The following is a 19,176-nucleotide window of genomic DNA, read 5'->3' on the forward strand; positions in this document are numbered from 1 at the left end:
ACTAAAGAGGAAGCTGTTAAGCTCATGAAGGACACATAGCAAGCATTAGCAAAATATGGAAACTAACGCCTTCACAAGTTTGCCTCTAATTGTGCGGAAGTTATGTCTGCATTTCATGCCAGTGATTTGGCTTCAAATCTTAAAGATTTAGACTTAGAATGCGATAGCAAACCCTTACAACGTAGCCTTGGACTCAGTTGGGATTTAAACACTGGCAACTTCTTATTTCAATTATCATCTGAAAACAAACCAATAACTCGAAGAGGAATTTTATTGACGATAAACAGTCTCTACGATCCTCTTGGATTTTTTGCTCCTGTGATTATAAAAGGGAAACTACTATTAAAGAAAATAGTATCAGAAACCGTCGATTGGGACCAACCTCTCTCTGATGACACAGAAGCTGAGTGGAAATCTTGGAGAGATACTTTAAATGCTATCGAAACATTGCGCATTCCACGTACTAACGTGCCGTATCTCAGCAAAACAGCCACAAAGGAGTTGCATCAGAAAAAGCCATAGCAGCTGTTGCATATCTACGCACGACCGACAGTAGGAGTGAACCTAACATAGGGTTCATTCTTGGGAAAGCTAAAGTTGCACAAACAAGTGGTCACACTATTCCACGACTTGAATTATCTGCTGCTGTATTAGCAGTTGAGATTACACAAACCATTGAGGATAATTTAGATTTACAAATAGACACCGTGAAATTCTACACAGACAGTAAAGTGGTCTTAGATTACATCAGTAATGAGACAAGAAGGTTCTTTATCTATGTCGCTAATAGAGTAGAGAAAATAAGGAAATTTAGCTCTCCAAGTCAATGGAATAGACGTACCAACTAACCGTAATCCCGCAGATTCGGGAACAAGGTCCGTACCAGCCCACGAAATTCATAGCAGTGAATGGTTATTGGGACCAAGACAACTTTTTTCCTCAGAACAGAAGAATTCTGAGGACATATATCAGCTAATAGATCCAGAGGAAGATGGAGAAATTCGTGCAACTGTCAATGTTGCAAAAACATTTGCCACATTTGAGCATAAAGGTATCGGAACTGAAAGATTCAAAAGATTCTCCAACTGGACATCACTTGTGCGAGCGATAGCCTTTTTAGAACGTTTCTCCCGTTTACACGGGTCAAAACAGGCAGCACCAGTGACTTCTCTGGAAGACTTTTCGAATGCCGAAAATTTCATCTTAATATCTGCTCAATATGAAGTTTACGGCGATGAAAAAGATTGCATTAAACGTCGGGAACAAATTCATAGCGGAGCCCTATAGCCAACCTCAATCCGTTTGTGGACGAACGAGGACTATTACGAGTAGGAGGCCGTATTGCCAAATCTGACTTAGACCTCCGTGAAAAGAAACCATTGACCTGGACGCCATCATATAGCGACATTATTAGTTCGACACTACCACGACACGATAAACCATCAAGGTCGCTATTTTACAGATGGAGCGATTCGTTCCGCAGGATTCTGGATCGTCGGAGCTAAACGCTTGATCTCTTCTATCATTCACAAATGTGTGACATGCCGCAAACTAAGAGGAAAAACTGAGTGTCAAATCGTGTCTGATTTGCCAGAGGACCGTCCTGAACCGTCACCTCCTTTTACCAACGTTGGAATAGACACATTTGGACCCTGGACAATTGTTTCGCGTAAAACACGTGGTGGATACATAAACTCAAAACGTTGGGCAATTCTTTTCACATGCTTAGTGACTAGAGCTGTTCACATCGAACTAATCGAGGAAATGAGCTCTTCAGCCTTCATAAATGCCGTCAGAAGATTCGCCGCTATAAGAGGTCAAGTTAAGATTTTCCGATCCGACCGTGGAACAAACTTTATTGGCGCAATCGACGATTTAAAGATTGACTCAATCAACGTTGAAGATGGACCCTTCAAGAACTTTCTGTACAATTCTGGTACAACTTGGATCTTCAATCCGCCACATTCTTCCCACATGGGTGGAGCCTGGGAAAAAATGATTGGTATCGCAAGAAGAATACTCGACTCTATGCTTATCAACGCCGCTGGAAGGAATCTAACGCATGACGTGCTAAATACATTCATGGCAGAAGTTTCAGCAATAATCAATTCAAGACCTCTGGTACCAGTATCAACAGATCCAGAGAATCCGCTAATCTTAACACCAGCTATGTTATTGACCCAAAAGACCGATTACATCTTCACTTCAGCATGTTCAGATCAGCTTGGAGAATTCGACAAACGGGACCTATGTCTAGCCGAATGGAGACGTGTACAGGCTCTGGCCAGTGTTTTCTGGTCCCGTTGGAGAAAAGAGTACCTGCCGTTACTACAACCACGACGAAAATGGATCGAAGATCGCCGTGATCTTATCAAGGGAGACGTCATTCTCCTAAGGACAAAAACCTTTGCCGCACTCAATGGCCCATAGGAGTTATATTAAAATCGTTCAAAGGTTCCGACGAACATGTCCGGAAAGCAGAAGTATTAATAATCGTAAATGGAAAAACATCCGTCTACACACGACCGATCGTGGACATGATTCTTCTCATCGAGAATGACTGTGTATAATTAATATTATAGTGATACTTTGGATTTATATAATCAGATATTCAAGTGTGTGATATATTTAAAATATTGATATCAGTTAGACATCAGACGGGGAGTATTCTGTTCCACATTCAATGTTTATTACATGTTTTCATATTTATCCGGAACAAATTGAACTGGACCGATTTCTTAAATCACCGTATTTATCGACCACCTTTAATTTCTGTGACACCGTCCGCATCAATATTTCAACTCGTGGAAAATGGACGACATGATTATCGATGTTTATAATCAATTTCCTTACATTAACATGAAGGCTACAGGAAAATTACAGAACAGGTCTTTGCAAACGTCTGTCTGTAGAATTACGAGGAGAACAACCTTGTTGAACATGGTCTTTAGGTATAACGGCATATTCATACAATTAAGATTGTTGCATTTATTCTTTGTAGTAATCAAATTGATTTTTCCCATAGTTTCAACTTTAAAAACTCACAAGCAATCTTTGAAAGAGAACCCGTTTCATATTTCGAAAATCCAGAAATTCTATTTGTATTTATTTAGGAAAGTACGGTCCTGGAATATTATCAGAATAAATTTGATATGATTAAGGTATAGAGAAACCTAATCAAACTATGTTACCTCAGAAGATATATTTCAGCAAGTTCAGCACATTTATCTTTGTCATCAGGTTTACACTTAATTGTAGAAAAACGAACAGGTATCCATTGGTCATCAAGTTTTAGCTGAGCTTGGAAAAGATGTATTGGATTTCTCGATCCTGTCAGTGAAACTCTTACATCAGAAGTTGGAAATACTTTTTCGTCAAAAAGGTCTGTATATGCCAGAACTAAACGTCCATAAATCGGCATAATTTCCTTCTCTACTCGATGGCACTGCTTGCGGATCTCACAAGGAGATCGAATATCTCGTTCGATATTTTTAATGAGCAATTCGCCAGCTGCAATTCTCTTTGGAATGACATCACTGAAACAGATATCTATTCTATCTTTTATATTCTTCAAAATACCATTTTGTATCAGAGACATCAAATTATCAAATGTTATTTTCTTTAGATATTTTTCAGCTCTTTCATTTGCATATTTGATCCTATTTTTATTATACATGTTATATTCTTCAACTTCGTTTTTGTTTTCCATTATAGTTTTTGCAATCAAAACAGGGCCAATGAAGATTGCACCTAGTAAAGGTCCTATTAAAGGTCCCAATAGATATCCTACTGGTGCCCATATAGGTGAACTGACAACCAACGCAACGTTTTGTGCGATTTCTAAGCGCCTGTTGACGGTTAGACTATACATAGCTTGTTCAGCGAACGTAAATGTAATATCTGTTTCGCCTTGAAATACCCGGTCAAGTTCTCCACACTCCAGTCCTATAGCCAGCTGCTGCCACTTAAATAAGTCTTGTACAAAATCTGATAGACTTTCTATTTCGATACTTTTCATTTTGCTCTTTATTTCAGCTGAAACATGGTCTCTAATCTGCGAATCTATCTGTGTTTTAATTTCACGTATGTTGTCGCCCCGAGGTAAATCCTCTTCAGTCCAATTTAACATCTTAGAAAATGTTTGTTTGTTATGAAGATGGTTAAACATCTCAGAACCAATTTCTCTACACTTCTTTTTTGCCATGTTGTAAAGAGTTTTCCGTAGCTGGAAAGGAAAGAATTATTTTCAGTATTATCATGTCAAAAAATATTGCGTTTTTTATTTGTTACTATCATACCTTATTCTTCAGACATAACAGGAGCTTACACAATTTGTTTTCAATTGAGTAAAGCACATTATTTCTTTTTTGATATTTTATCAATCTTACAGAATTTTAAAGTGGCTTCAGTTTTCTAATTTTCATCCAACATTCAGCCAACTATTGTACAAAAAACAGGTCAACAAATATTTGGTTGGTTAAAAATAAAGAGTCCTCTTACTCCGCTTCCATGTTGAGTAAGCGGTAATGTGGGAATTTCTGTTTGAGTAACATTTATTTAGGAGTTCTCTTCGTGATTTGCGTTTAAACTATGTCAATTTAAAAAAAACCCAGAGATAATGATTTGGATTTAAACAACTAATTTAAAACTTAAAGTGCCGGGTGTATTTTGAAGGATAAAACAATATCTGTACATTGTCAGATATGTACAGTTTATTTGCTCGAGCGTTAGAAAGAAGATGAAAAGTGATGCTCTCAGAAGCACTTTATATATAAAACGTGCGCACGATCAATGCATTTTTTATACATATACAATTATAAAAAGAAACATTTCATTCTCATTATAGCATTTTGTATGTTTCAATCATGAAATTAAGCTGTGCGCGTGATTTTTAACGCACTATCAAATAATCAATGAATGTTGGATGTAACACGTCTTCTACTTGGCTGAAAGGTTTATGTCTATCATGTGTGGTGCACACTATAAAATTTCAATATACACCAAATTTTTCTATTTTATTTCTTCATAGGCATACAAAATAGCATTCTTTTGCAAAACGAAATTAGAGAACACAAAACAATGCATAGAGCACAATTAAGGGATAACAAATTAAAGCCATCTAGAATCTATAGTTTTTTACACAAAGAGTTTTGACTGAATGTAAAGACTAATCATATTTCAATAGTTAAATTTATAAAGACAACCATACTGGCTGATAAAAAGGATAACTATTCTAAGATTAAAGAAAATGAAACAAAAACTTCACAGAAACCAAGCTTTTATAATTTAGCACTCCAGGCGCGTGTTATGTCTTCATGAGCGTAATTTATTGACACTCAAACAGTTGGAATGCAACTATTAGTATAAACATGAAATCAGTTCTTCATATGGGCTGATTAGTTGGCATCATCACATTATCTGCATAGAATAATGTAAGTACTTTACAAATGGCGTGCGTCTAAAGCGCCTTCGGGTTACCTTCATTAGAATCAGTCAAAACCAAACAAAACAAAAATGAAAGCAAAAGATGTATTTTAAAATAAAAACACAAATCTACGCTAGCCTGAGGGGATGGAACCTTAGTTTCTTTAAAAACTACAAATAGTTTTAAAATGATATCAAATACTGTTTACCTTGTTAAAATTATATTGCAGGTTTTGGCAACAATATTACACATATTTTTAATGTATATATAAATTTCTTCATCAGACAAGTTTAAAAACATACCATTATGACACAACATACCAATAAACAAAGCATGTCTAATACTGAGGCTTTTCTATCTCAGGAATAGATTGCTTTAGCTGTATATGGCAAAACATTTAGGAATTTTGATTCTCAATGCTCTTCAAATTTTTTGGGCCTTTTTAACATTTTTTTTATTCGAGCGTCACTGACGAGTCTTTTGTAGACGAAACGCGCGTCGGGCGTAAATATGAAATTTCAATCCTGGTATCTATGATGAGTTTATTTAGATCTTCATACAATGGACAATTTAAGACTGCATGTTTTTCACATCCTCTAAAATATTGCAGATAAAACAAACTCTTTCGTCTAGATTTTTTTTCCTATCGACCAGTTTCAATTTTTAATGGTGCTACACCATATCTCAATATTGAAAAAACACTACGATTACGCATAGGCATTTTCTGTAGCAAATATTGGTGAGTGTTATAAGTATGTTTTAAAAGTTTATTTGTTCTAAATTTACAACCAGTACTATATGAAAAATTCTTGTACAACAGTCTTTTTTTTTATATTAATCAAACATTTTCTCTTCTTACTGAAATATACTATAACTATCCAAAACAAACCATTTTGTTTACAATTATCTTTCAAAATCAAAATATTTTTAATATCTCCATAACTTTGTAAACACCAATTTATCAATATACAACTGCCTTTCATCACTGACCATTTGAAAACTTTAAATTTAATTCTATTATTGTCCATTTTTGTACATCTGGACCAGTTTCTAAAAATATTTGTCAACTGTTTAATACATGGTGGCTTCTAGCCCATATCACCCGAAACAGCATCGTTCGGGGTATATTTACCAACACCCATGAAAAAATGCTTGGTGCAATTCTGTACTGCCGTAATGCACGAGTAAGTTATCTCTATTGCCCAAGATAGATGAGCCATAATTTATGACTGACCAAACCATCGTAACAAATAGCATTGTGTAGATATTGTGCTGAAAACTACTATGTGCTTTACATTTAGCAATAAATAAACCTAAAACCCTACTTGCTGACATGGCTACAGCTTTTGCCATTAACTGGAAGTCTAAAAATTCTGGTATCAATAAACCTAAGTACTGGTTACTTGAAAAATTATTACACCAGGGTTTTCGATATCACATACTAGTCAAAACATTTACTAAATTTTATCATCGGTATAAGGACATCATTCGTAAATATAGCTCAACATGCAGACTTCTTATACGTTCAGGTATTTCACATCCAATTTTTTATGGAAATATTCTTTTTAAAGCACAAAGGCGTCAGTATTCACATCAAAAACTTACAAAACCTTTGAATAGACTTATTAAAAAGGGATATAGTTACGATACTGTTGTCAGGTCATTAAAGATTGCATATTTTGGCGTTAATATTGATTCACTTATAGGGTCTTTGCATCGGAACTAAACACATTTATTCAAAAACCAGTTGTTGGCATGACACGGGTTATGTTTTTCTCATATATGTTATGATGGTATGATACTAAACCCCTAACGGGAAGGATTGTGCCTGATGTTCATATAATGAAATCATAATCTTTCAGTCAATTTAATTGAAGTCTGGAGCTGGCATGTCAGTTAACTGCTAGTAGTCTGTTGTTATTTATGTATTATTGTCATTTTGTTTATTTTCTTTGGTTACATCTTCTGACATCAGACTCGGACTTCTCTTGAACTTAATTTTAATGTGCGTATTGTTATGCGTTTACTTTTCTACATTGGCTAGAGGTATAGGGGGAGGGTTGAGATCTCACAAACATGTTTAACCCCGCCGCATTTTTGCGCCTGTCCCAAGTCAGGAGCCTCTGGCATTTGTTAGTCTTGTACTATTTTAATTTTAGTTTCTTGTGTACAATTTGGAAATTAGTATGGCGTTCATTATCACTGAACTAGTATATATTTGTTTAGGGGCCAGCTGAAGGACGCCTCCGGGTGCGGGAATTTCTCGCTACATTGAAGACCTGTTGTTGACCTTCTGCTGTTGTTTTTTTCTATGGTCGGGTTGTTGTCATGGTTGTCTCTTTGGCACATTCCCCATTTCCATTCTCAATTTTATCAATATTTCATCACATTTTAAACTGAACTGAAAATCTGATCTGGCTACAGGAGGATTTCTAAATTGTATAACATTTGATTTTCTTAAATTTACTTTTAAACTATTATGATTACACCATACATTTAAAACATCTAACAATTTTTGTAAATCCTCAGCATTTTCTGCATATAAAACTATGTCATCGGCATACATCAAGATAGACAATTTTTCACCATCAATATTAATACCAATGTCTAACAACTTAATATCATCAATTAAATCATTAATAAAGTTTGTACTTCCACCAAGTTTTTCTGATTTATTAAATAACAAAACTCTATCAGTAGAATCATAAGCTTTCTTAAAGTCAATGAAAGATACAAATGTTGACAGCTTACATTTTTCCAAGTTTCATTAACAGATATTACTCTACTGATATGATCTATTGTACTTCTACTTTTAATAAACCCATTGTGTTCATCATTTATTATCTCCCTTTGGTCTAACCACTCAGTTAACATTTTATTTAAAACTCCACAATAAAGCTTATATGCACAAGGTGCTGAGGTAATACCTCTATATGATAAAAGATTTCTAGGATCTGTAGTTGAATATTTAGGTATAGGAGTAATAATACCTTTATTCCACATATTTGGAACCTTGCCAAATTTAAAACAAATATTAAACAAGTCAAAATAACTGTATAATTTTTTGCATAAATCTGCCTGAATACAATCGACACCTTTTTCCCATTCTTGGCTATCATAGCTACACTATAAACCTCATCAAAAGATATATTAGCATCTAAATCATTACAAACTATATCATTCTTTACAATTAATTTTTCAACACTATAATTCTTATTGTTATCTGGATTGGAATTCAACAAACAATGAAAACGGTCTTTCCATTTTTTTAAAACATCGCCCATATTATTTGTAACAGATCCATCACTTTGCAACACCCCATTTGGAATTTTCGACTATCTTTCATTAACAATAACAATATTGCCTTTTTCACGCCAAAATTGTCTGGGATAATTTTTGTTTAAATTTACAAGTTCCTCTTGACGACTATGCCAATACTGTCGATTACTTTGTTGGACTAGTTCATAAATTTTTTTTCGCTTACTAACATAAATTTGTCGTAAATATGTGTTACTTTTTATTTAGGTACAATGTGAATACTGTTTTTTTTCTGCCAGGCATACCTGATTCCATTTTACAGTTAGTTCATCGGTTCACCCTAGATTTTTAAAACGGCGCTTTTTGTTATTTATACTGTAAGTTCATAATTTTTATCTTTATCTCCAATTTATCTTTCATCTCATTATGCATAATATTAACAAAATCATTATATATATTATCTTATTCAACTTAAATTCGTTACAGCTTTCTATATTAGCAATGCATGAATTGATAAGATTAATACTATTTTCATCATTCATCTATGTTTAAGGAATATTTTTCACATTATTTCAACATGATTTCTTCCATTATCACAACTATTTAAACTTTGCTTATTGGTATATTCACATATATAATATTTTTTAGTGGACTTATACTGACTTAATCACAATACGGTCATAAATTCACGAAATGTACAGAAAAATCACGTTCATATGCCTTGTTCCCTTAGTTTAGAAAATCGGATTCAACTTGATAGGTAAACAGTATTCAGACTTATATTTACATAATAGTTATTGAAAAAACTGGTCGTAATCGTGATATTTGGAATGCCCAAAGGACAGGGGTATTGACTAAGACAGCGATAATGACTGATCCGTATGTGATGTCATTATCAATGTCACAATCAATACAACTGTCCTACAGGCAGTCCATGTATTACGATAATGGCCAGTTCTTCAATAACTTTTATGTTTGTTTCATTGGGGAACCATGTTTTTAATGATTCTCATACATTTAAATTGTTCGAAACAAACTAGTTATTGTACGTTGTCCATAGGAAAGAGTGAATACCAGTCATAGTGTACTTTAAGTCACTTTCATTCATTTAAGTGTAATTTTTCAGGATATGAAAACAAAATAAAGTTTTCCATAATTTTATAGTTAATAAAAACATGTGGTCAATTGATGGTAAACAATTCAACAACTTTAATATAAAATTGAAATCAGATAACTTTTTATTAAAGGGACATCTCTCTAATCAGAAAAATTCCGCCCATCGCTTATTAACATGTTAACGTTTAATAACGACCGGTTTTCTGGTCCGTGTTTTCCTGTTCAAAACCGATAGAAATTATTACTGAAGAATAAAGAATGTGATATCAAATAAGAGAAGCTAAATCTTTACCGATATGAAATGAATACAAAAAACAATCACTAAAGATCGGAAACATACCGCTTAAATGACTTGCATGAGTTGACGGTAAATTTTTAACATTTAAAACTTCAAATAAATCGTCTGTAAGATAACTTTTTTTTAAAACTGAGGGGTACATTATCAAATTTTCAAAATAATATATTTTTTCTTCATTTTTGTAATTATTATTTGTTTTTTTTTTATCAGTAAATAAACCTCTTCAAATAATAGCATAGACCTAGCGAAAGGTGAAAATGAATATTTTGTCAATCGAAAGTCCTCGATTGTGATATAAAATGTTGATGTTTATTTGATAATATGTATAATCATTGTTTATCAAACAATTACATTGAAGTGTGAAATAAATAATACATTTAAATAAACAGTTTTAACAGGTAATTTCAAGTACTTACTAAATATGCGTATGACCTAAAAGTTCAAATAAAAACATGTTTTTGCTTTCAGAATAGTTTATAACTGAATTTATTTATATATGTTTTATATTTTTGACTTTACAAATTTTTTTGATCGAATGTTCTAAATGACGGTTTGTACAATCACGTGTACTTTAATGGATCCTCAATGCTCTTCAACTTTATACTTGTTTGGCTTTATAAAAACTTTGATATGAGCGTCACTGATGAGTCTTGTGTAGACGAATGCGCGTCTGGCGTACTAAATTATAATCCTGGTACTTTTGACAACTATTAATAAGACTTTTAGAAATACTTCTGTTTAAAACATCAATATCAACTATATATTTATAGTCAATGAGCATCATTCACATGAGACCATATTTGCGCTATTTTAATCAATAATTTAGATATTTCCTGTTTGTTTAAAACAGAGTCGACAGTCATGACTCTGGAAGGGTATCACGAATGGATACATGCCTCTCTATAACTATCAGTGCTTTTTATTCAATGTTGTCTAATTTTAATAAGAAATTAATGGCGGAAATATGTTAAAGATAGAAAAATGTTATCATAGTTCCTTGAATCTTCATAGTAATTTTTTTTCACTAAAATATTGTTTTCTAGTTACTCTAATGTCATTCAAATATGCGTTTGTCCTAATACCTTTGTAAATATGTATGGTAAATTTTCGACCATGTTTGAAAATAATCAAGAGTTTTTTTATTCTTTTTGACCACATATAAAAATCGTAATGACGTTGCGCACGATGTTGGTACCAATTCCATTTTGCTATAGCTATATATTAGCATGATAATAAAACTGTAAACTGGTCAGTTCGATAAAAATATAGTGATTTCTGATTTAATTCATTACATTAGACTTGAAATTAAAGAAAAAAAGGAACCGGAATTTAAAATACCAGGAATTATAACACTTAATTTTCCCATTTTTACGCAAAAACGTAATGTCCAACGTTTCTTTCCTATGGTATTTTTTTCTCTAATCATCGTAAAACTTCACAAGAATATTGCTATTGTTATAGTTATTCGCGTAATAAGCAAAATCAATATCACTGAAACCGTAATCCGGAAAAGGTTATTTTGTAAACAGTCTGAAAAATCTCCAAGCATATGAAAGGTGGGTATATTTCGGTTTTGCGCATTTATACCGTGAAATTGAAATAGCTGAGAGGAAAACTATTTATAATATTTTGAAAGTTTTTTACTTTTCTCATAGTTCATGATTTTTTTTTTGCCGCAGACCATGCGTATAGTTTCTATTGCAATGACTTCAAAAAGTATAGCCATCTTGTCCCAACGACAAAAACGCTGTATTTTAATCAGCTGTTTTTCGAATAAGCATAATTAGATCATAGAAAATAAAACTTGACGGTAAAAGTTTTTCTGTTTTTCTTTTTAAACAATATAGTGTTTAATATTTTCCCGTTAGGCAGCAAGGTTTTGATATCGTTTTAGAAAGTATAGCCGTTTTGTCCCAACGTTCTCAAAATGTTATTGATGTCAAGACATGCTCTGGTTTTTAATTTTATATCGTAATTATTTGTTTCCAGTTTAATTAGAATGAAAAAAAAATACAGGTATACATTAAAATACAATAAATGTATGAGAAAAGAATAGTTTGAGTTTAAATTTAAATGTTGTCCAAATGAGATTGACATGAAAAAAATAATCGGGATCTTACAATGTAGGTTTTTTTAATAGCATATTTGTTTTGTATAAGGAACATTGTCTATTTGCAAGTTTTAAATCGTCAAAAGTAACATGTATATATTTTTTTTATATATAAAATAGAGAAAAAACATTACTGGCATTTATAACAAACAAAGGATATGCCACAAAAATACGAAAATTTAAAACATGAATCCAGAATATTTAACTTCCTGGTTTTTTTTTGCGACAAAGGAAGCATCTAGAAATGATAAATAAGCTCATCATAGATACCAGGACTAAATTTTGTACATACGCCAGACGCTCGTTTCGTCTACAAAAATATAGAAATGCAACAACAATAGTCTGTACAAATGTAAAAGATATGCAAAAATAGGAGAATATGAATTCAAAATCTAATTTCTATTAAAAATAAATCTGCAAATTTGGAAATTAATGTATCGGATTCATAAATGCGAATGCTGCCGAAAGGAAACTTATCAATTATGTCCTAGGCCTGGAAAGACTGACAACTCTTGTAAATGAATATTCATTAAAAAATATCTATATGAACACTTTGAATTTTATTTGAAAAACTATGCAGTTTTTCAGACAAACTAAATCGTTTACCAAATTCACAACAGTTAATTGACCACATCCTTATTTTGCTTGAACGCCTGAAACTTTCTTAGAATCGTCGAAATCACCTTTTTTGGATGAACGTCGTGAAACGCTCAAGTAGTACCAACATCGTGCGCAACGTCAATAGATTGATGATTGATTGATTGTTGGCGATCTTATCTTATAAAGTACTCATGAAATCATCATGGCGACTAGTTTTCAGAAGCCAAATAAGAACTATTCAATTTGGCAGAAAAACTGTCAACTCCAGTCAATTCAGATCTGAGTCGTTTTTTAAAGCAATCTCGTATTGGAATCAGTTTTATTTATCATTAAATACAAATATTATAGGTAGAACCGTGGTACTTAAACCGAGGATATTAACTGCATTTGAAATATCTTATAAGAAGTACTTATTGGAGAAGCAGATAATGTCGCCATAACTTCATCGCATATCAGATCAACACTAACATTTTTACTTATGTTGTATTCTGTAAACACATTTTGGCACTACGAATTGTTTAATATTATTAAAAAAATACAATATGAAATGTTGAAAATCTATAAGAAAAGATATACATGAACAAAAGGAACTTCAAATACAGTTAAAGAAAAATTGTTTTACAGATAAATAGAGTCAAAAACGAATTCGAATAAGCTTGCATATACAGGGTGATGTCAGTGATCTTATCGATAGAAGTATTGGGATTTAGGTAATCAAACACAAGGTTTAAAAGGAAAAACGAATTATAATTTTCACCAAGTTTTCAAGAAAAAATAAAGGCACAAAGTAATTCTTATAATGTTTTTTTCTTTTCTTACAAAAGCGACGATTTTTTTTTCTTATAAAAACAAGGGTATTTTACGGAAGCGTATAATGGACAAAGTAAAAATAAAATTTGCTGTGAACATGTTTTCAAAGTCGAAAGTTTAGCATGTCAAATTCTTAAATTTGCTGCTTATATGTTTTCAAAGTCGAAAGTTTGGCATTTCAAATCCTAAAATTTGCTGTGAATATGTTTTCAAAGTCGAAAGTTTGGCATTTCAAATCCTAAAATTTGCTGTGAATACGTTTTCAAAGTCGAAACATGCGAAAGTTTGGCATTTCAAATCCTAAAATTTCCACTTCAACTCGAAATTTTAACTTTTCAGATATCGAATTTTTTACTATAACTTGAAGTTTTGAGTTTGAAAAAAGCGAAATTTTGAGTTTATAAAGTCGAAATTTCGAGTGTAGAAAAAGTCGAAATTTGCCAAAATGTGCGTATGATGCTTTAATAATACGAGTCCATGCTTCCTCCTTCTAAAATTGTAATAAATGTGTTTGAATACCAACATCAAAGTTTAAATACTGAGGAAAAATAATGTTGAAATTTTTAGTTTTAAAATTTAAATTTTTAGTTGAAGAAAAGTCGACATTTCGAGTTTTATAAAAGTCGAAATTTTTACTTTTTAAAAAGTCGGAATTTCAAGATTTTAGAAAGTCGAAATTTCGAGATTTTAAGATTTGAAAAAAAAGTTCACTCCCAATTTAATTTTTACTATGTCCCTAATACGCTTTCGTACTATTTCCAAGGTAATATTTATATTTTGAATATAGGTCGTTGAAAGAAATGAAAGAAAATAACCCTTAAAATGATAAGCTAAAAAAAAGTTAACTTAGGATACAACGCAGGGAAATCAAATGTTTTAAGTTTCTTTATTTTACACAAGAATAAACAGTTTTCAAGTTAAAATTGTAAAATAAACCTTCCCGAAATTTCTCTAAAACTTCTATTTCATCTTTTAACAAAACTGTATATATTGTAGTATTTCTAATCTTCGTTTCACAAATTGAAAAGAAATGTTTTCCTATTTCCCAATCTGTTTCCAATGTTCTCAATAAATCAAGGAATATTTACCTTCAAGTATAGTTTACAATAATTTAACCACACTGATGCCAACGATAAGCACATTACTTAAAACCTTTATTAAAATTTTTCATAGCTACAAATATTTGGTTTTGAAGTTTGTCCGTCCCAGTAGAAAACTTCAAACGGCATACCCTTACCGAAAAAAAAGCCCTGCGGCAAACATTTGCCGCAAGTTTGCAGCAAATGTTTGCTGCAAACTTGCGCCAACCATTTTACCATGCAAATGAAGTTTGCGGCAAGCTTGCTGCAAACATAATTATGCAAATTAGATTAGCTTGTATCACTGTAACTGGATATTTAAAAAAAATTGTATTGATATGGATACTGATTTTGTTATTAGTAAATTAAAATCATCTTAATATTATTATAATTAGGTCTTTCCACTTTTCTGTGGAAAGACCTATTGTTTTTCTTCTGATTATTAGGTCTTTCCACTTTTCTGTGGAAAGACCTATTGTTTTTCTTCTGATTTTTTTTTTTTTTTTTTTTCTTCCGCCTAATTTTGTTTTTGCGATAAATATTGGTTTCGCAATATGTCGCTTAGATATTTGGTATATGATATCGTACAGTTTATGTGCTTTTTAAATTTACCCTGCGTAACTGAATAGTTTTCTTTGAAGGAGTTATCTCCCCAAACACTGTTTTCCTTGTGTCCACTACTCCTTCGCAACCGTAAAAGATAACGACAAATTTATTTTACCAAATTGCTCGTTATAATCCTTCGCATGATTTGTCCTATTTCGACCGAAGTGATATGAACGCTCCATATGAGAGTTATTTCCCCTTATGCATTTGATATAAGTGATATGCATTTCTATCTTGTAAACCATAAGTGATAGAAACCTAGGATCTTTTGATTTGAGGTCCTTGGTCCAAAACAATGAAAATTAGGTCAAGGTCAAAGGTCAAGGTCATATTCTAATTTTTGAATTTGGCTTAATTCCACTTATTTCCAGAAACCGTATAAGATATTGACAAATTATTTTTTCTAAATTGTTAGTTGCGACATGTCGTAACACATAAATTTTTATTGCAAGGGTACGTTGAACGTAAAAGGGAGTTTTCTCCCCTCTTGTATTTAAAAAATACGTGTATGGTGATATAAATCATTAACCAAATATAATTAAGACCTATGGTCTTTTGATTTGAGGTCCTTGGTTTATGACCTTGAAATTGATCTCAAGGTCATAGTTTAATTTGACGTTCTAGATTTTGACCTTTGCTTTTACCTCATAGTGTAATTTTTTGTTTTTATAACAATGAATAATTACCACGTGAATCACAGTTTACATTTACTCGGAAGAAATTGTTCCGAGTATTCCTTATTTTGATTGGTCAATTTGTTACCTGGATACAGGACGCTCTTATATATTTCTTTGTTTCGGGATTCGCGGTACATTTGAAATTTTTCAATGAAATTATTTACATGAGTAGCGCTAACCAGGAATTCCGGGCAGTTTTACCCAGGCGTGTCAAGAAAAGTTTTAATTACAGAGTTTTCGACCAACTGGGAATGCAGTTCGATACACTTACCGCAGAATCAGAGGTTGGTGACGAGCTTGTGTACGGTGCGACTGGTGGAAATGACAGTATGTCAAAGTTGGATTTTGAAGATCTGAAAGATCGTCTTTCGATTTATATGGATTCCGAGGAGTCGGACACTGATGAGGAAACAAAAGAATTGGTGAGGAAACTCAAGGAGGTTAAGAAGAAGGAGAAAGTTATGAAGAACAAGAAGAGAAAGGTGGAATTACGACAGGAAATAGAGAAGAGAATGAAGGAATTGGAGGAGTTGGAGGAGCTCGAGTTAAATGGGGCTTCTAAGCCGAAGAAGGAGAAATACGACAAGAAGGTGAAACAGGCCAAGAAGAGCAAAATTGGTAAAAGCAAAGATACAGATAAAGATAAAGATAAAGGTAAAGATAAAGACAAAGACTCAGTAAAAGATAGCAAACTTTCTAATTTAAATATTAAACATTTGAGAAAAGATACAAAGACTAAGAAAATTGTAGATAACATATGAAGCAAATGCTAGCCACAGAGTCTAAATCGGAGTCTGATTCTTCTATAAGTAGTAGTTCAAGTTCTGATAGTAGTACGGGTAGTGGGTCAGAGCCAATTTTTTTGTCTAGTTCTGATTCTGATAGTGAAACAACACATAAAAAGACAAATAAGCATAAGAAAAAGAAGGTCAGATCAGGTATCAAAGATAGACCCCATGATAAAGTTAAAATTAAGATGAACTGGCCTCAATCTGAGCTTAAATATGAGTTTACAAATAGAAAGGCTGTGGAGTTTAGACAGCTAACTATGAGTCAGTTTTGTCCTGGAGAACTAGAAATTATAAGGCATTGTAAAATTAGTAAAAAAGAAAGAGAAGGTAGATTATCATTATTGAACAAAATTTGTTATTATGCCAGTGAATTTGAATGGTCTGTCCTGTTAAATTTTTATGCAGCATGGGTGAAGCTAATTGAGAAAGGTGATAATGTATGGTCAGATGATACTTCTCTGTTAGAGGTTAGAATGTTAATAGGAAAGAAAGTGTTGAATAAAACAGCAAGTAAATATTCAGATAAATCGTCTGAAAAGAATTTTGATAGAAAAGTTTGGTATTGTCCTTTGTATCAGAGAAATAAATGTAATATTTCGAAGGATGGACATAATTTGGATATTGCAGGCAAAAGTAGATTTGTCCAGCACATTTGTGCCACATGTTTAAGGGAGGAAAAGGCTAAAATGAAACATCCAGAGAGTTCATCGGCTTGTCCTCATATGTCATGACTAGAATTAGAAAAAGCTGTTAATAGCATTGGGAATTTTAATTCAAAAGTGATAGATACTTTTTATCCTGAATGGTTACTGTTAGATTCAAATAAAGAAATGCTGATTGATAAAGGTGAAATCTCTAAGTCAATGGAGGTTTCTAAATAAAGGCAACAGTAGTATACCGCTGTTCAAAACTCATAAATCCATGGACAAAAAACAAAATCGGGATAACAAACTAAAACCGAGGGAAACGCATTAAATATAAGAGGAGAACAACGACATAACACTAAAATGTAAAATTGATACTTGTACAGTTAATAATGAAAATTATAGAATTTCTAGTAAACGGGTGGTAAATAAATCTTTACCAGTTCAATCAGCTTTGAATTTAAAAATTGATGAATTTTGTCATAAACACAAAAAGTGTTTAATTTGTGATTTGAATGTTAATTCTTTAGATTTGCAGTATTTTGTGGATATTCAGAGAGAAATTAAATTGTCAGGTTTACCGAATTATCAAGGTTGTAGAATACCAGTGTTTTCAAAGTTAAAAATAGATTTTTTTTAGATCTATGTTAGTTGATTATAATGCTTATTTTTTGTACTTTATTAATATAAAAGTATATAGAACCAGATATTTTTGGAATCAGTGTCAAGTAAATATTCAAATATTATTGGAAGTAACATTTTTCAAACCGGAAGTAACAAATTATCTCCCTTATTTAAAAAATATTGTATAGAAACCATATATTGTTGGAATCAGCGCACTACGATCTGTAAAAAATGCAAATTTTGATGATCGTAGTGCGATCGTGCAGATCGCAGTAAGGTCGTAGTACGGTCGTGGTGAGGTCTTCATGATCGTGATGAGCATAGCCAACTTTGAACATGTTCAAAACAATCGTGGTGCGGTCGTGGCGAAATCAGGTCGTAGCAGATGCGTAGTGAGAACGCAGCAAGGTCGCGGTAAGATCGCAAAGGCCTCCGTTCCATCGTAGTGAGAGTGTAGTGAAAACGCGAATCTTTTCTGAGATATTGCGCTAAGATCTCACAGCGACGTTATTACGACCTTTCTACGACTATCACGTCCTCACCGCGACCCAATCACGCTTCCACTACGACTATATCACGTTTATACCACGCTGTTCAAGACCAAAGTACGATTCTAGGACGTCCATGCTGTCCTCATCACGCTCTTCTTACGACCGGACTACGTCCATACAACGACCACCATGTTCATCTTCGTTGTCACATGAAATATATAAAAGCTCTCCAGGTTTTGTTTGTCTGTATGTAATTTGGACCTCTTGTCCTTTTTCTCCAACGGCTCAACCATGTTTGACAAATCTGTATCATCCCTACTATTGTTTTCTTAAACATCGTCATTTGATCTGGATGTATCAGCAATAAATTGTGAAAGCGTTTGTATTTGTCAGTCCGACATCTCTACTGGACACAGACACTTGTCTCAGAAAAAAATTCCTATATACCTGTTGTATCAAGGTTCATAGGATTTTTTTTTCTGAGACAGGTGCCTGTTTCTTCTAGTTCAGGATTCGTTACTGCATGGCTATCAGAGCTCCCTCTGCCTCTATCCCAACCCCTACCACCACGCCCACGAGTTCTGTTAGATTTTGGTGACATGACTGTTTCTTTTCGAGAAATCTAGGTACGTATTAATAAGAAATAG

At 32.9% G+C, this 19,176-nt stretch overlaps 1 protein-coding gene across 1 annotated transcript in view; it reads right to left on the reverse strand.

Moving 5' to 3' along the window:
• LOC139516107 (dual serine/threonine and tyrosine protein kinase-like) overlaps positions 1-19,176 on the reverse strand; it is a 162,217-nt gene that overhangs the window by 16,281 nt on the left and 126,760 nt on the right. Inside the window, exon 18 of the mRNA XM_071305960.1 lies at positions 3,192-4,225. Coding sequence (XP_071162061.1) covers positions 3,192-4,225 — 1,034 coding nt within the window. The remainder of the gene's footprint in view (positions 1-3,191; positions 4,226-19,176) is intronic.

Source organism: Mytilus edulis, chromosome 3 (genome assembly GCF_963676685.1).
Source record: "Mytilus edulis chromosome 3, xbMytEdul2.2, whole genome shotgun sequence".
In the NCBI taxonomy this organism is placed as follows: domain Eukaryota; kingdom Metazoa; phylum Mollusca; class Bivalvia; order Mytilida; family Mytilidae; genus Mytilus; species Mytilus edulis.